Raw genomic sequence first — 19,661 nt, 5'->3', positions numbered from 1 at the left:
GGGGTGTTTCTTTATTTGAGAGTCAAAGTGTTTCAATTTGCAGGACATTAAAATACAGGAAATGCTGGGAAGAATCAAACATTGTCACTCGGTCAGATATTTAGCATGTCTTAAAATCTCGTCTTCCTCCAGCTCATCTCTGCATCCATCCCGTATCACCAGACGCTAAAGTCAGGAGGTGTTAGGCCCCTCTGCCATTTGCTGCGCCTTGTGTGGACGTATCGTCACTCAATAGCTTAACAGCTGCCAATACACAGGCGCTCTGGGCTGGGATCAGACGGCTGTGGGGTCTATAAAGAGCCCCCCCGCTATGGGCCGACGAGAAATCTCACACCTTTCCCTGCATTAGCCATGCAATCTTCCCTTTTGATGCTCTAACTGGCCACTTTAAGTGCTTAGGTACGGCTGTCAGGGGGATGATGAGGACATTAAACTGGATGATTTTTGGATGATATGTGTCTGCATGCATGCTCAAATGGGGAAAAACTGTACAGTAAGGCTAGTAAGGCTAGAGTAAATGAATGCAACAATCATACTAAGCTAGCACTGGATACCATGCATGCATTGTACAGGATTCCCCCACTGTTTGTTCCATGAATTTCCATGATTTTTATCCAGTTGTTCATGATCACTGGATAAAGGACCATTTCTAGCCAATCCATTTAAAAAAATTTTTTTTTTTAGAATTAAACAATTAGGAAAAGGTATATTCAGAACTTGTAAGGATTTAACTACTTCCCATTTTTATTAATTCATTTTATTCAATTTATTGTAATTTTTTTTAAATGACCATTTTAAAATTCCTTCTTAGTTCTAGGTGTTTCCATGATGGTGGGAACACAATTTTTAAAATAAAAACTGTATTTGTTTGCATATAATTTGATTGTAGCTAAAACAGTAGAGCATGACGCTATAGCAACACCAAGGCCGTAGGTTCGATTCCCAGGGAAATTCATGACAAAATGTACACCTTAAATGCAATGTAAGTAGCTTTGAATAAAAGCATCTACCAAAAGCATCAATGTAATGTAAATGCAAATTTCCTGGACTTTTCTTGGATAATTTTTAAAAAAATCTTTACATTTTTAAGGTTTTTCATTTCCAAAGGGGAATATTGTTTTAATATTAGTAGTTTCAAAGGCCTATATGTGTGACCAGGTTCAATTACCTATACTGTAGTGTTATTTTAGTATTATTTATGTACCTTTCTTATAGAATGTATAGTAATATTTTGATTTTTTTACATTTTCAGTTTTAGCAATTTAAGTTAAGTAAAATAGTAGTATTTTATAGTAGTTTATTCTAATTACTATTTTTATTCCAGTTTTATTATTTTAGTACTTAGTTATTTCGTTTAAATTAGGTGCCAAAGCTAAATTTCTAATGTTCATTTAAGTTTTTAAGTTAAAGTTTCTAATCTTGTTTTATATATACTGTATATATATATATTGTTTAGTATTATTTAGATGCTGTTTTTATTCCAATATATTTAGCATTAAAATGCCATCAACAGGTCAGAACATGTTGTCATTGATTACATTTGAGCATATACTACAAGAAATAGCCCGAGGCTGCTTGTGATTGGTTCATTCACCTGAACAAAAGGTCAGTTCACTTACAGTGCTCACCTAAACTGCCTCAAACAATGACCCAACATAACTACAGAACTACATAATGGCTTTAATATAGATCAAAGTTCAAATATACATTATGACTCATACGTATTCAGACGGATGGAGGCCAGCAGACGCACAGGAGGCAAACAATCACCACCTACCCCCACATCCCCTAAAAAAAAAAGATCTGACACACATTTGGTCCCGTATGTAAGAAAACAAACCCTCAGTGTAGTGTGCCTGACAAAGGGACTAAATGACACATTGGCAGCACTTCATAAGAAACCTCTGGGAGCTGCTAATGGGTCTTAATGGCCTTCCTCAAGTCTGAGGGCTTCACACCAGCCTGGACTCTGCCTTTGACATGGCCTGGCTAAAAGAGACGGGGTGGTCTTCGGCCCAAGAGGATTACAGGACGACTTTGAGATGATGTCATCATTTCCCTTAACTCCCTTCATGGAGGCTAATGTCAAAAAGTGGAGAGATTTTATAGAAAGAGCATGTATGCGTATAAAGAAAATCATCGACGAATGGGTAACTCGTAGTAAGGCACTGAAAAATAATGATATCCGAATGGGACTGGATCAAGTGTAATCACGGACATGAACACTAAAGCACTGCAAATAGTCCAGCTGTATAGAATGTATTATATTAGTAACAGCAGAAATAATTTTAGTATTCAAGAAGGCAATAGAGTTCTGTGCAAGAAACATAGAGAGTTGGTTGAACACAACTTGCACAAGTGTCTGCAATGAATGGAAGAAGGGATACTGGTCTGTAGTTTTCTAAAAGTGCTGGATTTAGAAAGGGTTTCTTAATCAGTGGGGTTACCCGAGCCTGCTTAAATGCTGTGGGAAATATACCAGTGTGAAGAGAGGTGTTGATATTGTGAGTGAGCGCATGTATAACTGAAGAAGAAATGGCCTAAAAGGAGGTGAGTGGGGATAGGATCAAGCTGACAGGTAGAAGGATGATTGGAAAGAATAAGTTTGGAAACGTCTGCCTCCAAGAGTGGAGAGAAGGAGGAGAGAGTGTGTGTACTTGTTGTAGTGATGTGTTTGTCAGTTTGTGGTGTGGAAAATTGGCTGCTGATTGTTCTCGTTTTATTTATGAGTATTGCAAAGTATATATATACAGGTGCATCTCAATAAATTAGAATGTCGGTCTTATGGAGTATTCTAATTTGTTGAGATAGTGAGTTGGTGGGTTTTTGTTAAATGTGAGCCAAAATCATCACAATTAAAAGAACCAAAGACTTAAACTACTTCAGTCTGTGTGCATTGAATTTATTTAATACACGAGTTTCACAATTTGAGTTGAATTACTGAAATAAATGAACTTTTCCACGACATTCTAATTTATTGAGATGCACCTGTATATATATATATCTCTCTAAAGCGGTACTGAACTGCAGTGGAAACGCAAACCGTGTCAAGCCGAACCGTGCCATGCCGTACTGAGCCGAGTCGTACCACGCAGTGGAAAAGCGCCATAAGTCTAGTCTAGTCTAAGTGGTTTATGCAACTGGCCACTGATTGGACAAAAATCTGTGTAGTGCAGGATGAGTCATCAATGCTTTTTTTTTGGAAGATAAATATTTAATATATAAATACAGTACATTTTAAAGGTTTATATCTGCTATGTTTTAAGTCACTGTAATAGAAGTATAGTGAAAGATCTTTTTCTCCAGATTGTGACGTACTTCCAAAAGAGATCATGGAAAAATAAAGAAACGTAGTGCAGGACTTAGTTCAATCCACTGGTTGTTGATTGGATGGAAGCAGACATGAGCTTGCAGTCATAAAGGATGGAGTTCCAACTGATTAAATGACTGGAAAAGTCCTGCATTCATAACCAGAGAAAAGTCAGTAAGTCATCATATTTTTATAAACATATACTTGAATTGTTCAGAATATCAATAACATGCATTCACGAAATAGAGTGAACTGTCATTTCATGTTGATGTGTACTCTAGCATATAGCTCAAAACTCTAATTTTGATTTCATAAGGTCTTTGTAATCTCAAAAAACAAACAACAAAGATCAGGTAAAAATGTAAGTGTATTTTTGGTTTTGTGATATCATCAATGCAGCAAGTCAGAAATATCAACCTTCTCAGAAAAAAAAGCCTGAGGATAGTAATACCCCATAAATCTCCAAAGAGCACAGAACACCTCTCATCTTTAGAGAAGAGGATATATCCATCTCTGCCGCTGTCTTACATTCTTAACACAAGCATAGAAGACAGCATACAAAAGACAACAACAAACAAAATATTATTTTACAAAGAGGAAAAAATAGAAACATCTCTTTATCTGTTTACAGGTAGTTTGGTCACACAAGCTCATTGCATCGACACATTTCATCCCTTCAAAGTCTTTTCTTCTTATATTGAAAAATTCTGCACTCAAAAAAATACTGGTAGCTATTTATCCATCTACAAATAGAAAATGTTCGATAAAAAAACATTCCTCCGTCTAAATTTTTCTTTATAACAGAACTGGAAATGATCTGGTGGGGAAACACGACCAGCACCACCATGAGCGACGTCTACATACAGACACGTCACGAGAAAGTCATTCACTTGAAAAGAAAATCACCAATGTCCGGGCAGACATGCTGTTAATGCTCCAAGATAAAGCAGTGCTATACTACAAACTGAAACAAAATCCCACATGTCAAGAACTTAACCTCAGTATAACGAATGTCTGGGCACTTTACTTTGGTTAAAGGGACAGTTTACCCAGAAAGTAAGTTTCTGTCTTTATTTTCTTACCATCTTGTCATTATAAATTCCAAAAGGAGATGTTTGGCAGGATGTTCATGCTTCTCTTTCCCATACAATGAACATGAATGGTGACCAAAGGCTCCAGCAATATAAACGCAGTCCATATGGCTTGTGCGCTATTTTTCAAGACTTCCAAAGCCATTTGATAGTCTTGAGTAAAGAACAGACCAAAATGTAACTCATTTTTCACTGAAAATCAAATGTCTTGATGTACCATATTATAACAAATGTCAATGAGAGAAAAGAAGTACTTACATTTCAGTCTGTTCCTCTCGCAAAAGTATCTAATGACTTGGAATATAGTGTACAATGTCATACAGACTATTATTTTGGTGCTTTTTTAATTTTTGGAGCCTGACAGCCTCTGGTCTCCATCCACTTTAACTGTATGGAAAAGAGCAGCATGAAAGCTCTGCTAAATTTCTCCTTTTGTGTTCCATAAATAAAAAGGAAGCAATACAGGTTTGGAACAATATGAGTGTAGTAAATGATAAAAGAACTGCCAAATGTTGGGTGAACTTTCCATTTAACCATTTAAAGGTTATTTTAAAAAGCCAAAAATAAGGGATCAGCACCATTTTTAGGCCTTTTCACATTTTCTTTTTTAAAAAGCATCTGTGATTCAGACATCTTGGCATAATCCTTGAAAAAACAAAACAAACAACATTAAGTCAATTCTTCTGTAGCTAGTTAGATCACATTCACATTTCAATTGTGATATGAATAATAGTCACATCTTCTCAGTGCTGGTGACGAGGCTGACATGCTTCACCCTTTCAGCCGCAGTTGTTTATCATTCTCAAATGGAAAAGTAATAAAACTACAAATGAAAACATGAAATCAGATCAGAAATGTGAGACACGAACAGTAATACAACTGAAATGGAACTTGTGGTGGCTTAAATACTCCAAAATGTGATATTTACACAACCAACAGATTACCAATACAGTAATGTATAGAAATAAAAAAAATATATCTAAATTGAAATCTTGTGGTGCTGTGAAGAATCATACATTTGTAGAACTCCCTTTTAAAAAGCCAGTAGCTAAAGCATGGACAACCGATCAAGCATGATGCTCCACTGTTTGTGTAAGCAGCAGAGCTCTGAAAAAAGAAGTCAAAGCACACGCACCAACACATACGCAGGAAAACAGAGATACACGTCCACACGGCTGTAAAAAAAACCGGTCACGTTTGCATGCTGACGTCTCGAGGTGCTATTCAACGTTTGGTTGCAATGCCACTGAAACTTGGTAGTGATATGACTCGTGTTTATTTTACACCGCAGAACTGACCAAACGTCAAGCGCAATTTACTTCCTCTTAAATCTGTAAACAACGTCGTGATGGATTTAATGCCCAGGAAACTCTGAGTGAGTAAATTGCATTACACAAACTGTCAATATTACATAATGCATCCTTTAGGAAATGATTTTGTACTGACTTTGCATGATTCCACTGTGGTTTAGCTGTGACCATAATTTTCGTAGCTGCTGGAGTAAAAATGGCACTTTGCAGGATTGTACACAACAACAAAAAAAACAAAAAACAGCAGAACGGCATAAAAACCCAGTCCATGCTTAGCAGCAGAGGAGCAAAACCAACAGGACACGAGTGCCAGGGTAGGAAAAAGCCCTTTCGCTGAAAAACGTGCATATAGCGGAGAAATCGCGCTATAGAAAAACAAACGAAGACAAAACCGTCAACGATTAGTTGCAGCTACACAATTAATAAAGGAGATTTTGCTTCAGAGCTCAGCTTGAGAGTTCTGCAGCAGTGCGACTCAAAGCTTGACAGTTCAAATGTCCATGTAGTCGTCTTCCTCATCCGACTCGCTTTCAAGAGAGGACTCCTGACTCGATGTCTCTTGCACCTCTAAAGCGGGCTGAGCAAGAGTGTCTTTCTTCACGTTAGCTGCCGACTGAGAGGACAGGATCACATTCTGACGGGAACAAACCAGACAAAGAGAACATTTTAAAAGAGCATCTGATGATCTACAGGGGCCCCCAAAAAGATTTAAAATGCCACAAGTGTTCAAATATGTTTTGAGTCATTGTATCTGTTGATGTGTCAATATTGCAAAGAGCTTATCCGCTTCACTTTGAAATAGGAATGAATATCAGTGACGAAAAAATACCAACCTTGAGTTTCTGTTTGGTCTCCTCAGAGATGCTACCCTTCGGGGAGAGCAGGGTGGGTGTGGGGGGCGTGACTGTTATCTCTGGGGGGAATTTAGTGACTGTGGAGGGGATCACCAGTTTGGGCATGTTGGGAGGAATTCTGGACCGGATGCGATTTGCATCTCCCTGCTTTGACTGGTCACTTTCTATAAACAATCATTGACACACACACAAAAAGTAATTTCTTAGTTTAGATGGCTTTATTATTATTCTAAAAATGTGGAAAATTCAAGTAGAGAATAAGTAGGTGTTATATAATTATTTTAATTATTGCATTAATTCTATTTAAATATCAAATATGTATATTTACAATAATATTTATTTATTCATTACACTAACGTTTAAAAGTTTGGGGTTGGTAAGATTTTTTTGTTTGTTTGTTTATGAAAATTCTCTTAGGCTCATCAAAGTTGCATTTATTTGATCATAAATACGGTTAAAACAGTAATATTATTAAAATTTCAAATAACTCTTTTCTATTTGAATGTATTTCAAAGTGTAATTTATTCCTGTGATCAAAGCTGAATTTTCAGCATCATTACTCCAGTCTTCAGTGTCACAGGATCCTTCAGAAATCAGTATAATATGCTGCTCAAGAAACATTTATTATTATTTTAAGTGTTGAATCAGTTGTGCTGCTTCATATTTTTGTGGAAACTGTGAAACTTTTTTCAGGATCCTTCAATGAATATAAAGTAGGGATGTTCATTTTAACCGGTTAACCGTTAACCGACCGTGAAGAATTTTGACCGATTAATACAATCAGTTAAACGTTTATAAAGTCTTTTTTTTTTGTAGTAATTTATCAAAATATTTAAAAAGGTTTGCTGCATGGTTGAAATACGCTACGCGCATAAAAAAAAGTGTGTTTTTTTTAGAGGAAAAAAAAACAAGTCACGTCTGAGTCACATTTTATTATTTCATTCAGAAATAGGCCTAACGAAACTACTCCTTTTAGTCCTAAAGATAATCTGAATTGTAAAAGGTTTGCCTTTATTTGTGTACATTCACAATAAAAACAAATCTTTGTGCTTTTGTAAAATAAGCCTAAAGAAAAATAGGATGCCGCTTTCTGCTTTCTGGTTTCCTTTCACGCAGCACAAAAATGAACCGGAACTCTGCATACTCGGCTACTTGTTGCACAGTTTTTCTTTCGTTTTCTTAATTTATTATTTAAGTAAAAATATATTTCTCGTATAGACCTATTTATTCGTTATAAATATGTAGCCTAGCTTTTTTATGTTTTTCTCCGCTGGCAGAAGCGCTGCAGGTGTGTGATGTGATGTGATGATCATGTGAATCCTCATGTTCTGTTGTTTGCTGCTTTTTGCGCATGTAAAATTAATCCCCGGGAAACAAATGTTAGTATTTTTTTTACGGGTCACAGACACTTATCCGTTCTAATTTAATTCAATTCTAATTTAAAATAATCTTGTCAGTTAATGGTTAACAATCGGATAACGAGTGTCGGTTGTCGGTTAGGAAAAGTAACCGAAATTAACATCCCTAGTATTCGTATTTACATAGCTTTGACCGTTCTCTGTAGACCCCACCTTCCCATGTGACACGGCTCGATTATATACAATGCCTGCACGTCATTGGTCAAACTACTATATATTTCTCGTATAGGCCTATTTATTCGTTTTATATATATAGCCTAGCTTTATTATGTTTTTCTCCGCTGGCAGAAGCGCTGCAGGTGTGTGATGTGATGTGATGATCATGTGAATCCTCATGTTCTTGTTTGCTGCTTTTTGTGCATGTAAAATTAATCCCCGGGAAACCAATGTTAGTATTTTTAACGGGTCACAGACACTTATCCTTTCTAATTTAATTCAATTCGAATTTAAAATTAAGCTTGCCGGTTAACGGTTAATAATCGGTTAACGAGCGTCGGTTGTCGGTTAGGAAAAATAACCGAAATGAACATCCCTAATATAAAGTTCACAAGAGCAGCATTTTGTAACACTATGAATGTCTTTACTGCCACTTTTGATCAAGTTAATGCATCCTTGCTAAATAAAAGTCTTCATTGCTTTAAAAAAAAAAATTTAAATCTCAAAAAACGTGAGCAGATGTTACCTGTGCTGGTTTGTGTTGAGCAGGACGGGGGCTCGTGACTGTGAATCTGAGAGACGGTGGTCATCTTCATCTGCTGGCACAGATGGGACTCCTGCTGGCGGTACAGCAGACCCTCAGTAACCAGCTCCTCTCTGTCCTCTACACATACAGACACATCAGAGACACGTGCCATTAATAAACACATGGTTTAGGCCGTCAAATCTGAACGGAAGGCCACATTCAAACCAGTTTTAATGCATCAATTATATTATGCATATCAGTGTTATTTTAGAATTATTTACAGTACATACTATTATAGTATGTATTCATATTTTAAGTTACTTTTATTTTTAAATATTACATTTTAATTTGACGTTTACTTTTAGTAATTCTGTTGTTTGCTTATATTTTTTACATTTCTAGTTAGCTTTATTTTTATTTCGGTTTTAGGTTTCAACTTTCAAACTTAGTTTCATTTCAAGTTTTTTTTAAATTTAAGGTTAACATTTTTCAAATATTTATATTTTATTTCATTTTTTTTTTTTTGATAGCTTTAGTTACCAACATTGATGCATATCACCACTAATACACATTGGTGAAGGACATTTATAATATCTGCATCTATTTTTCAGTCTTCACTAAAGTGTCAGTATAAAATGTGTCTGAGATACAGTGTTGTTAAGGATTGAGGTTCGGTTACTATGGTTGTGAGAATGACAACATTATTTAATTAGCTTAAATCAATAATACAGTGCCAGATATAGCATGTCTGTGTGCATCTAAGTATGTTTATGATGACTATGCATGTTTACAGCTAACGTCATTTCATGAGGTAAATTAATTTTTGACGAGGTTTAATATGGTACAAACTGTGACTGCATTTCAAAGACTGAGCTGACCAGCACAAATGTGATTATGTAGTAGTGCATGCATTTTTATTTGGCCTCAAGGACACACACAGGGCCTTTCAGCCGTATACATGCACACTTAACGCAATCATGTACTTGGGCACTTCATCCTTGTTTCCTTAGCAACTGAGCATGAAGCACAGAACATATCAGCCTAAACTAGACACAGCGAACACCAGTCCGTCTGAGTGTGTATCTTAGAGGAAAGTGAGACAGACACAACTTGCTGTATTAGTAATGAAAATGTTGTTGAAGTTATAAGCTGCATGTTGATGCCCAGCATGCAGTGGTTACATAAAGTTACATAAAGTGAACAAACACGCCCTCTGCTGGACACATGCGGAGTGTCAACCAAAGCAGCATCTACTAAAAAGGGTGTGTTTGAAATAATATACAGGTACTACCATACTACTTTCATATAGTATGCAGTGTACTGTGCATAGTCCGCAACTTTTTAGTATGCGTACAATACCCACATGACCTACCACCTTGCCAAAATGTGTAGTATACAACGGAGCAAACTTCATGGAATAATGTATCCCACAATGCAATGCTCTCAACTTGACCTTCCAAGTGTGATTAATGACTTTTTTCTTTTTATTATTCTCATTATTTGTTGGGACTGTCAAATGTAAAGTTTACAAAATTGAAATAAAAATGCAAAACAACCATATTTAGCATTCAAAAGTTTGGGGTTGGTAAGTTTTTTTTTTTAATGTTTTAGAAAACAAGACTCTTATACTCACCAAAGCTGCATTTATTTGATCAGAAATAAATTTATTATTATTTAATGTTTTCAGTATTCTTTGATGAACAAAGTATAAAAGAACAGCATTTATTTGAAATAAAAACCTTGTAACATTGTAAATGTCTTTTATTGTCACTGTTGATCAATTTAATACATCCTTGCTAAATAAAAAAATAATTTATTTCACTAAAATAATCTTACGGAGTCCAAACTTTTGAATGGTAGTGTATTTCTAAGCTGATAATTGGACAGCTGATATGTGCACTAATTTAAACCTGTACAGAATTTTCAGCATCATTACTGCAGTCTGCAGTGTCACATGACCCTTCAGAAATCATTCTAATATGCTGATTTGCTGCTCAAGAAACATTTCTTATTGTTATCATTGATGAAAACAGATGTGCTGCTTATTCTTTTTGTGGAAACTGTGATATTCTTTTCAGTATTCTTTGATGAACAAAGTATAAAAGAACAGCATTTATTTGAAATAAAAACCTTGTAACATTGTAAATGTCACTGTTGATCAATTTAATACATCCTTGCTAAATAAAAAAATAATTTCTTTCACTAAAATAATCTTACGGAGTCCAAACTTTTGAATGGTAGTGTATTTCTAAGCTGATAATTGGACAGCTGATATGTGCACTAATTTAAACCTGTACACTCACTAAATCATGCTGTACTAGAAAGTATACACATTATATATTGCACAGTATGCAGTGAATAGTACACTATGTAGTATGCCAAGTGTTATGCACAGTAGATTCTTTTATGTGTAAAAATCATTTCAATAATTTAAAAGCAAAAATAAAGCCTATAGATGCTGTACCTGTGTGAGGCAAGAAGGCCATGCTTGCTATTGGCTGGCTAGGTGTTTTCCGCTGTTGTGATTGGTCGGGTTGGCTGGAGGGCGGGCAGTAGATCTGTGTTGGAGTGCTGTGTGTCTGCGGCTGTATGAGAAGCGGTCGAGGGGTCTTGCTCAGCTTGGCCTCCCCGTCCTGCGTTGGTGCTGGGTACATGTGCGTGTGGAGGCACGGCGTGGAGAACGATGTTGGGAAGAAGATGTCTCGCTGGTCTTTACTAAACTTGGGAGTGCTGGGTGCATCACTGGAGCTCTGGGAGACAGATGGGACAGAAAACAGTGCCATGAGAGTTGACGTCATCTCTTTCAATACTTCAATGGAGCCAAAAAAATAGACAGAAACAAAGATTGAAATAAGTTGATGATGACCTTCTGCTCTTTACTTCTTTGAATTCTTACAGTCAATTAGACACAACTCATTATAAATAACCATTATAAATAAAATAAAAATAACTGTTTTCTGTTTGAATAAAGTGTAATTTATTTCTGTGATCAAAGCTGAATTTTCTGCATCATTACTCCAGTCTTCGGTGTCACATGATCCTCCAGAAATCATTCTAATATGCTGATTTGCTGCTCAAGAAACACTTTTTATTATTATCAATGCTGAAAACTTTTTTTTGCTGCTTAATATTTTTGTGGAAACCATTTTTTTCAAGATTCTTTGTTCAAAGTTCAACAAAACAGCATTTATTTGAAATAAAAATCTTTTAAAATATTATAAAAGTTTTAACTGTCACCTTTATTGCATTTATTGTCACATCCTTGTTGAATGAACACATTTCTTTCAATTTTTTTTTTTTTTTTTTACTTTTTACTGCAACCAAACTGATAAATGGATATCACACAATAAATTATAAGCATATATGTAATGAAGTCATGCTGTTGCATACTACAGTTTTAAACTAAACCATTATAAACCAAACAATATTCATTAAGCAGCATTTTAACTCTTAGAACTAGTATAACAGCAATATAGCCACTAAAACAACCAATCAACAAGCAGGAAACACACTTGTTGAGCAAATATCCAATCAAAAGCTCATGCTACAGACTTGAACATCCAATCAGCTGCATCCGTGAGGCCTACCTGTGAACTAGTGTTTCTTTTTGCCCTGCCAAGTGCCCTCTATCAAGATGGACGATGCAGTAGACGCTCGGCAGAAAAAGCAAGCGAACAGGCAAACAAACTAAACAGCTCTGGGTCCTGTGTGTGTGTGTCTTGAGAGAAGCACTCAGGGAAACATACAAACTACACCACAACAGAACCAGCTGTTGCCATAGCAACAAATCCAAACCGCAGCCAATAGCTGATCAAACGACCACGCACTCTCTCTTTCTGCAGAGCTTCGCACTCTTCATCTCTCTTTCTCTCAGAGGTGTTGGACTGGTGCGGACCACATCTTGGTTTTGTGCACTAATGTTCAAAAGCTTCCAGTAGGAAGGATGGAAACTTTCATGAAGCTGCAGCATATGATAAAAGAAAGAACTAAAGTTTTCTTCAGAAGAAAATGAGTGGTGTTTGTATGTGTGAAACTAGAACAAAAAAAAAAAAAGGTTGCTAAGGGGATCTGGGGGGTTGCTAGGGGGTTGTTAGATGTCTGCTTACCAGCCCAAGTCAAAAGACATCACCCCCAAGTTTCAATGAAATTGTGAAGGTCTCTCCTTTAATGCATCTGAGATTTGTTTTGCACAATTTATCATGCGACAGGTCAAATAATGATTTGTATATTATAGCAATGATATTTTTTAACATATTCCGTAAAAATAAGTGTGGTTTTTCAACCCAGAAAGCTATAGCAATACAGGTGGTTGCTACAAGGTTTCTACACATTTAAAAATAAAGGTTATTTATCATTGATGGGTCCATGAAGAACCTTTAACAATTATGGAATCTTTCCATTCCACTAAAGGTTCTTTATAGTGGAGAAAGATTTTTTTCTTCTTCACAATAAGAAAATAAAAGGTTCTTTTAAGAACTGTTCACTGAAGGGATCTTTGAGGAACCAACTATGGTTCTTCTATGGCATCACTGCCCCCCCAAAAAAAAAACTGTTTTGGAGCCTTTATTTATTTTTAAGAGTGTAGGGTGTCCTGGTCAATTTCTAACCTTTATATGATGTGTTTTTTCTGGATTTTTTGGTTGATATTCTGTCTCTATCCGTTAAAATAAACCTACCATAAAAATTACAGACCCATCATTTCTTTGTAAGTGGGCAAACTTACAAATCAGCAGGGGATCAAATAAATATTTTCCCCACTGTATAAACTCAAGGCCTAGGTATCTCTCCTGAACAAGTCGCATGATTTGAGGAATCATAAACGTTTGCAATACAAACAGTGTGAAAGTTACATTCTGAAGTTCAATTTACCATACCAGTTCACAAGCAAATCCCGTACACACCAAGAACAATAACTTCAATAATAACTATATTAGCATCACACTAATGCACAATAATGCTCTGTTTATTATACATCTAAGCTGTAATTACATCTTCTACTGCCTTAAATGCTGAGTTCTTGAAAGCCAGCTGGATTCTGATTGGCCTTTATTGTTCATCAGCTGGAATAAAACATTCTGTAAGTGATTCCAATGATATTGTTCCTCTGAGTCGTTATTGTTATAGCCATGGTTTGGACTTTCAATGAATTAGAACGATAATTAAAACTTTACAGTTAAAGTTGTCCTTGGTGTGAATGAGCATTAACTCATAAGGTATAACAACACTCAATAATGGAATAAACTACTCTTTAGTTAACTAAATGCATAGTAATATGCCAAACATAAGCAGCCATATCTTTTTTCCCCCCCAAGCTGACTTTGTTTTTGAGGCTTGATAGAGATTGTATGAAGGAAAATAATTGGTACACAATGTTTCCCAAATGAGGTGTCTGGTCTAGCCCACAACTCTGACATTACTTAGTAGAAAAACAAAAATGTATCTCTCAGCAACAATATCTGACCCTCTTTCAACATGGCAACAAGAATCTGTTCTCAACGGCACATTTTGACCACAAGGGGGCCAAATGGTCACACTAAAGCAGAGGATAGTCTTAAAACAGTGCCAATGGAGAGAGGCGCAGAAATGAAGAAATTAATTTTGATTTAATGGTAGGCTTCAGTCACACATGTGTAGAGTTATGCTGTATGGAGCGCAGGAGGTGCGCTGGCACAATCCTGTTACTATGGAAACGCTCCTGCTAGGTACAGCGTGCTTTAACATACAAGCAGCACAACCACGCGTTCGGCCGTGTGCACTTATGCACATGAGTGTGTGTGCTTAAATATGGATTAGCCGCTTAACATACTGTACACAAATGTGTATTAGACAACAAAGTGATATGGCAATGAGGCTTTGTGTCAGTTTTGATTTCAGTACACAGAAATGTGACCGTGACCTGCAATTTGCATAAGAGGTGGAATTTTTATTATTTATTAACCATGGTTTCCTCCTAACCAGAGTTAGAGTAGTTTTATGTTCCCATAATAAAACCACTGTAACAATTCAAAAAACAGCAGAAATAAGTGTTTGATCCCACACCATCATGATGTTTACAGTAGAAACAATAACTAGCGACTAGATTTTTTCTGGTGTTTGTTCGCCACCACAATGCTAGGGTGTTGCAGCTAGTTGTCAGAGCATTGCTATTTCATTGCTAAGGTATTCTTGATGTTATACGCACATTTCCATGTGGTTGCTATGATATTCTAGATAGGACTCAGACCTTCAGTATGAGCAATGGTAACAGCAGGCATGTGGTCAACTAAAGACAAGAATGACTATACAATAATAATAATAATAATAATAATAATATAAAATTTAAATAACATAAATATAATAAAATTATTATTATTTAAAAAAAAGTAATTATTACTATTGCAATAATACTATTGCACAGTAAGATGAAAAGTTTAAATTATAAATGTATTACTATAGCCAAAATACTATTGCAATAATAATAATAATAGTAATAATAATAATAATTTAATTAATCTTTATTTTACAGACCAACAGTAAAATTACAAAACTAATATTTATAGTTGTCCTTTTTTTTTTTTAAACAACTAATTTTGGTGGAAAACTGCTGTGAGACCTTAAAGCTTCTCCTTTGTTGACAACAGATTTAAAAGCAATTCTCATTACAAAATTTAGTAGGCCAGTTATTAAGTTCCATATACTTGCCAACACCAATTTTTACTCACATTTGCTGCTTTGCGATTGTTAATTTTGGACCCTGGCTTGAGATTGTAAAGGTGTCACTAGATGGCACTGCTTATGCTGTGCTGTTGGAAGCTATGATAACCATGTGTGAAATACATACATTTTAAATGTGTTTGAAAATGCAGCATTTTTCCCTCCGATTGCGCAGTTCACACGGGTAATGCTTCAGGTTGGTAGATGTTTATAAGTCCCTGTAACATTCATATGTTGTTGTTCACAGTGAGTTTTCATTTTCCCATGCACAGTACAAAACAAATTCACCTGTACATTATGAGAAAAGCCACACAGGAGTATGCACCGTTTGCAACAGTGAAATATTTGCTCTCTATTTGCGTTTTCTCTTGCACTCTAAAAGCCACGCGATGACTCAAATGACACCGAACAACAAACAAAAAAATTCATAACCTCTCAAAACAACAGCAGCTCTTCCTATAGCCTTAAATCACAAGTCTAATTTCACAGCACCTGCAGATGGAGAGACTATACTCTTTATAGTCAGTGAGCAACAGACAGCACAAAGAGACAGCAAGTTAATGAACTCCAAACATGTTAATGGACCTTCAGCAATTACAGCAATTGAGGAATTACAGAGGTTTAAAAGCGGCTGGATGCTGCACAAGTGCTTCAGGATCAATGGGCTTTATGATGAGGGGGTGGTGGAGCCTAGCGGTTAACACTGTGGCAACTAACCACAGGTTTAAACGTTGACTTTTACTCACCCTCATGTCATTTTAAACCTGTATGAGCTCCCATTAAAGTGTCTCCATATTTTAACACAATTATGGAAAGATATGGTCAAAAATGGTTTTTCCCTCCAGTAGAGAGCCGTTCACAATCAGCATGTGCAATAAAGACCAGTTTCACTGCTGACATACAATAGAAGACTTTTTCAAGTTTTGTTTCCTACAATAGATTGCAGATAAATATCCACCTCATCCAATGCTCTTTTTGTTTTCTGACTTATAAAGTATTCCGTTACGCTGTGAGAAAACTCTGCGTATGAATCAAAGCATGAGTGAACTGTCCAAATGAACAGAATTGTGAACATTCAGATCTTTTCGCAAACCCAATTAACCGAACTTTCATAGTTAGGTTTGAAACCTTAGGTTTGGGGCTCAGCCAAAACGATATGACCTGGAACAAATAATAGATTCATGAGACCAAAGACTGCCTGGTAGATATACCTAAAACTTATATCTCATGTTTAACCACTACAGAGACAAGTGTAGAGAAAACTACATTTCATGACACAGTAGTATTTTGAAAATTATGCGGGTTTTCTCCTCCAACATTAAAGGATTAGATTCATGAGACCAAAGACTGCCTGGTAGATATACCTAAAACTTATATCTCATGTTTAACCACTACAGAGACAAGTGTAGAGAAAACTACATTTCATGACACAATAACAGTAGTATTTTGAAAATTATGCGGGTTTTCTCCTCCAAATTTCGATATAAGCCAAGAGGAGACTGGTTTTCCTTTGCTAAAGTAAGGAAACTTTGTTTCCTTTGCTGCTGCATTTCTCAGAGGCACGCGCTGCGCATACGTCCTACGTCATTAGCCTGAACGTCCTCCGTGTACCACAGTCAGCGGAAGTGAGAAAAAAGTGTTTATTACATTTGAAATATGGATATTTATCTTACAAAAACACATGGATTCACTACAGGAGGCCTTTATTCACCCCCCGAAGCCATGTGAGGGACGTTTTATCATGGATGTGCGCACTTTATTTCACGTCTTCTGAACTGTTGACAACCAACACCCGCTTACCCCCATTGAAAGGCTTGGAGGAGCCAGGACAATTTTTAATATAACTCCAATTGGATTCGTCTGAAAGAAGAAAGTCACATACACCTAGGATGCTTTGAGGGTAAGACACAGGCTAATTTTCATTTTTGGGTGAACTAACTCTTTAACGCTCGCTGGTTGGTGATAAATGCATTGTGGGATACCTGGCTGCCTCAAGTTCGCACAAGTCACCTCTTGATGCAAAAGGGGCGGAGCAAGAACACATTCAGGGATTTGAACTGTACTTGGCTAGATGTGAACTTCGAACCGTCGCGAAACGTGGATGGCCGAAGTATACTTTGGGCTAAAGTACAATTTTTTTTTTTTTTAAAGAAATAAATACTTTTATTCATCAAGGCTGTATTAAGTATATAAATGCAGCCTTGGGAAGCATAAGAGACTTCTTTCAAAAACATTTAAAAATCTTACCAACCCCAAATGGAATTGAATGGAATTGAATGGTAATGAGATTTTCAGCAAATAATGATTTAATTTATTTTTTAATGACTTTTAGAACACTTTCAATATAGTGCATAAATTGCACAGATGACAATTATTTTTGTAATTTCTGGAGCTCAATTCGCTTTAATTGTATAGATCATTGTGTTTTGTTTTCCAGAAAAAAGATACATGTGTTTAGAATGACACAAGGCTGAGTAAATGATGACAGAATCTTGCGCTCCAGGGGAATATGCCTGTAATAAATGTACTGCAACTCACTTAGGATAAAATTGCCAGTCAGATGACTAATGAGTAATCAATAAAGAAAAAAAAAGAAAAAGAGCTTAAACCGCCACAAACCTCTGAAAATACTCAAGCGTGATATGATCGTGCAATGACTGTTTGTCTGACAGTGACTGAATTCAGAACACGTTTCATTTGACTGGGGTGTTTGAGCAGGTTTGTTAGCGCTCTGCAGTATATCACATACACTGAAGCAATTGTGATGAGCACCCCCCACCCACTCACTCTCTCTCAAACCAATGCATGAAACCACGCTTCCCACCAACAGGCGCATTTCCTGTTTGACTGCTTGCTTCAGAGCGAGACGACAAAGAAGGGAGACCTGATGAATAAACAAACCACCTCAAACAGTCTGAGGAAAGAGGTTGAGTTCAATTTTAGGGACTCTTTACTAATGCTGTGAGCAGGTCACAATGGAAAGAGCAGCAGAGAGTAACCGTCCTCGTCTTATTTTGAGTCAGTGCAGCAGTGAGTGCCTGAGAAATCTGAGGCGATTCAGTGAGAAAAGGAGTTGTTACACTTACGTTTTAATTCAGTTTTAGTTCTGTCCAGTGTCAATTTGCCAAACTGACACTTAGGTTTGTAAGACTTGAATCAATCTGCTGACTGGCATTTGACAATGGTATAATTATGATACATATTCAACATTTCAGGGGAAAAAAATTCATAGCTATTTTATTAAATATTTAAACATTAAAAATATTTCATTCAAATAAAAATATTTAATAAATTTATTTGGAGTAAAACTAAAGGTGGGTGTCATATTATACAGTATTATTCAGCAAAATAATTTAGAATGTTACAAAATATTTCTATTTCAAATGAATGCTGTTCATTTGAACTTACTCTTCATCAAAGAACCCTGACACTGAAGACTGCAGTAATGATGCTGAAAATTCAGCTTTGCATCATAGGAATAAATTACATTTTAAAATATATTACAACAGAAAATTGTTCTTTGAAAGTGTAATAATATTTCACAATATTACTGCTTTTACTGTATTTTGGATCAAATAAATTCAGACTTGGTGAGCATAAGAGACTTCAAAAACATAAAAAATTTAAATGACCGCAAATGTTTGAAAAGTACTGTGTAGCTGATTAAGGTCCTTTATATTTTTATTTTCAAAATTGTATTTATTTAAATGTATTAATTTATTTATTTGCATGATATAATATTGAATACAACTTTTTTTTAATTGAGAAAGTATAATTTTTTTCTTTTTGTGAAATATGTGAAACATCCTTAAAAAGTCAGAAATAAATAAAAGAACTAAAGCCCTTCTGAATAACCCTTTTTTCTGTCATTTGTCAACTAAAAAAGTAATACATGTAATGAGGGTAATTTTGTTAATCGGTTTCATATACAATTCCTAATCTCAAAACACAGCAAAATATACAGTATATATCTCAAAATATTTTTTTCTGCACTGCAGGAAAGACCTATAACTGTTTTGTACCTGTAATTCAAATTGGGATAAATAGTCCTGATATTATCTTACAACACCGGCCTAATCATATTGATGCAGATGAAAAATAGCAGCGTTATACAGTGCATCCCTAGTTGCAGTGGTGTTTTACGCACTAATGGTGGACCAACATGGTCGACCTGTCGGTTATCAGACAGAAAACATTGTAGTAATGGCGCATTAGAGCAAAGTACGCAGCAGAGGAGATGAACAGATAGCATGAGTGACAGTGATGTGAAATGAAAGCGATTGAATCGGGGGAAGAGGTGGGG

At 35.9% G+C, this 19,661-nt stretch overlaps 1 protein-coding gene across 1 annotated transcript in view; it reads right to left on the bottom strand.

Annotated features, from left to right (window-relative positions):
* Window positions 1-4,747: 4,747 nt before the first annotated feature.
* cabin1 (calcineurin binding protein 1) overlaps window positions 4,748-19,661 on the bottom strand; it is a 116,814-nt gene continuing 101,900 nt past the window's right edge. Inside the window, exons 36-39 of the mRNA XM_016528961.1 lie at window positions 11,130-11,415; window positions 8,666-8,803; window positions 6,545-6,729; window positions 4,748-6,345 (exon numbers count right to left, since the gene is read on the bottom strand). Of these exons, the coding sequence (XP_016384447.1) occupies window positions 6,202-6,345; window positions 6,545-6,729; window positions 8,666-8,803; window positions 11,130-11,415 (753 nt within the window). The 3' untranslated portion in view covers window positions 4,748-6,201. The remainder of the gene's footprint in view (window positions 6,346-6,544; window positions 6,730-8,665; window positions 8,804-11,129; window positions 11,416-19,661) is intronic.

This window comes from Sinocyclocheilus rhinocerous, unplaced genomic scaffold, assembly GCF_001515625.1.
Source record: "Sinocyclocheilus rhinocerous isolate Xijiao unplaced genomic scaffold, SAMN03320098_v1.1 scaffold451, whole genome shotgun sequence".
Taxonomy (NCBI): Eukaryota; Metazoa; Chordata; class Actinopteri; order Cypriniformes; family Cyprinidae; genus Sinocyclocheilus; species Sinocyclocheilus rhinocerous.
The sequence above is the reverse complement of the archived record's forward strand: the minus strand, read 5'-3'. Positions and strand labels throughout refer to the sequence as shown.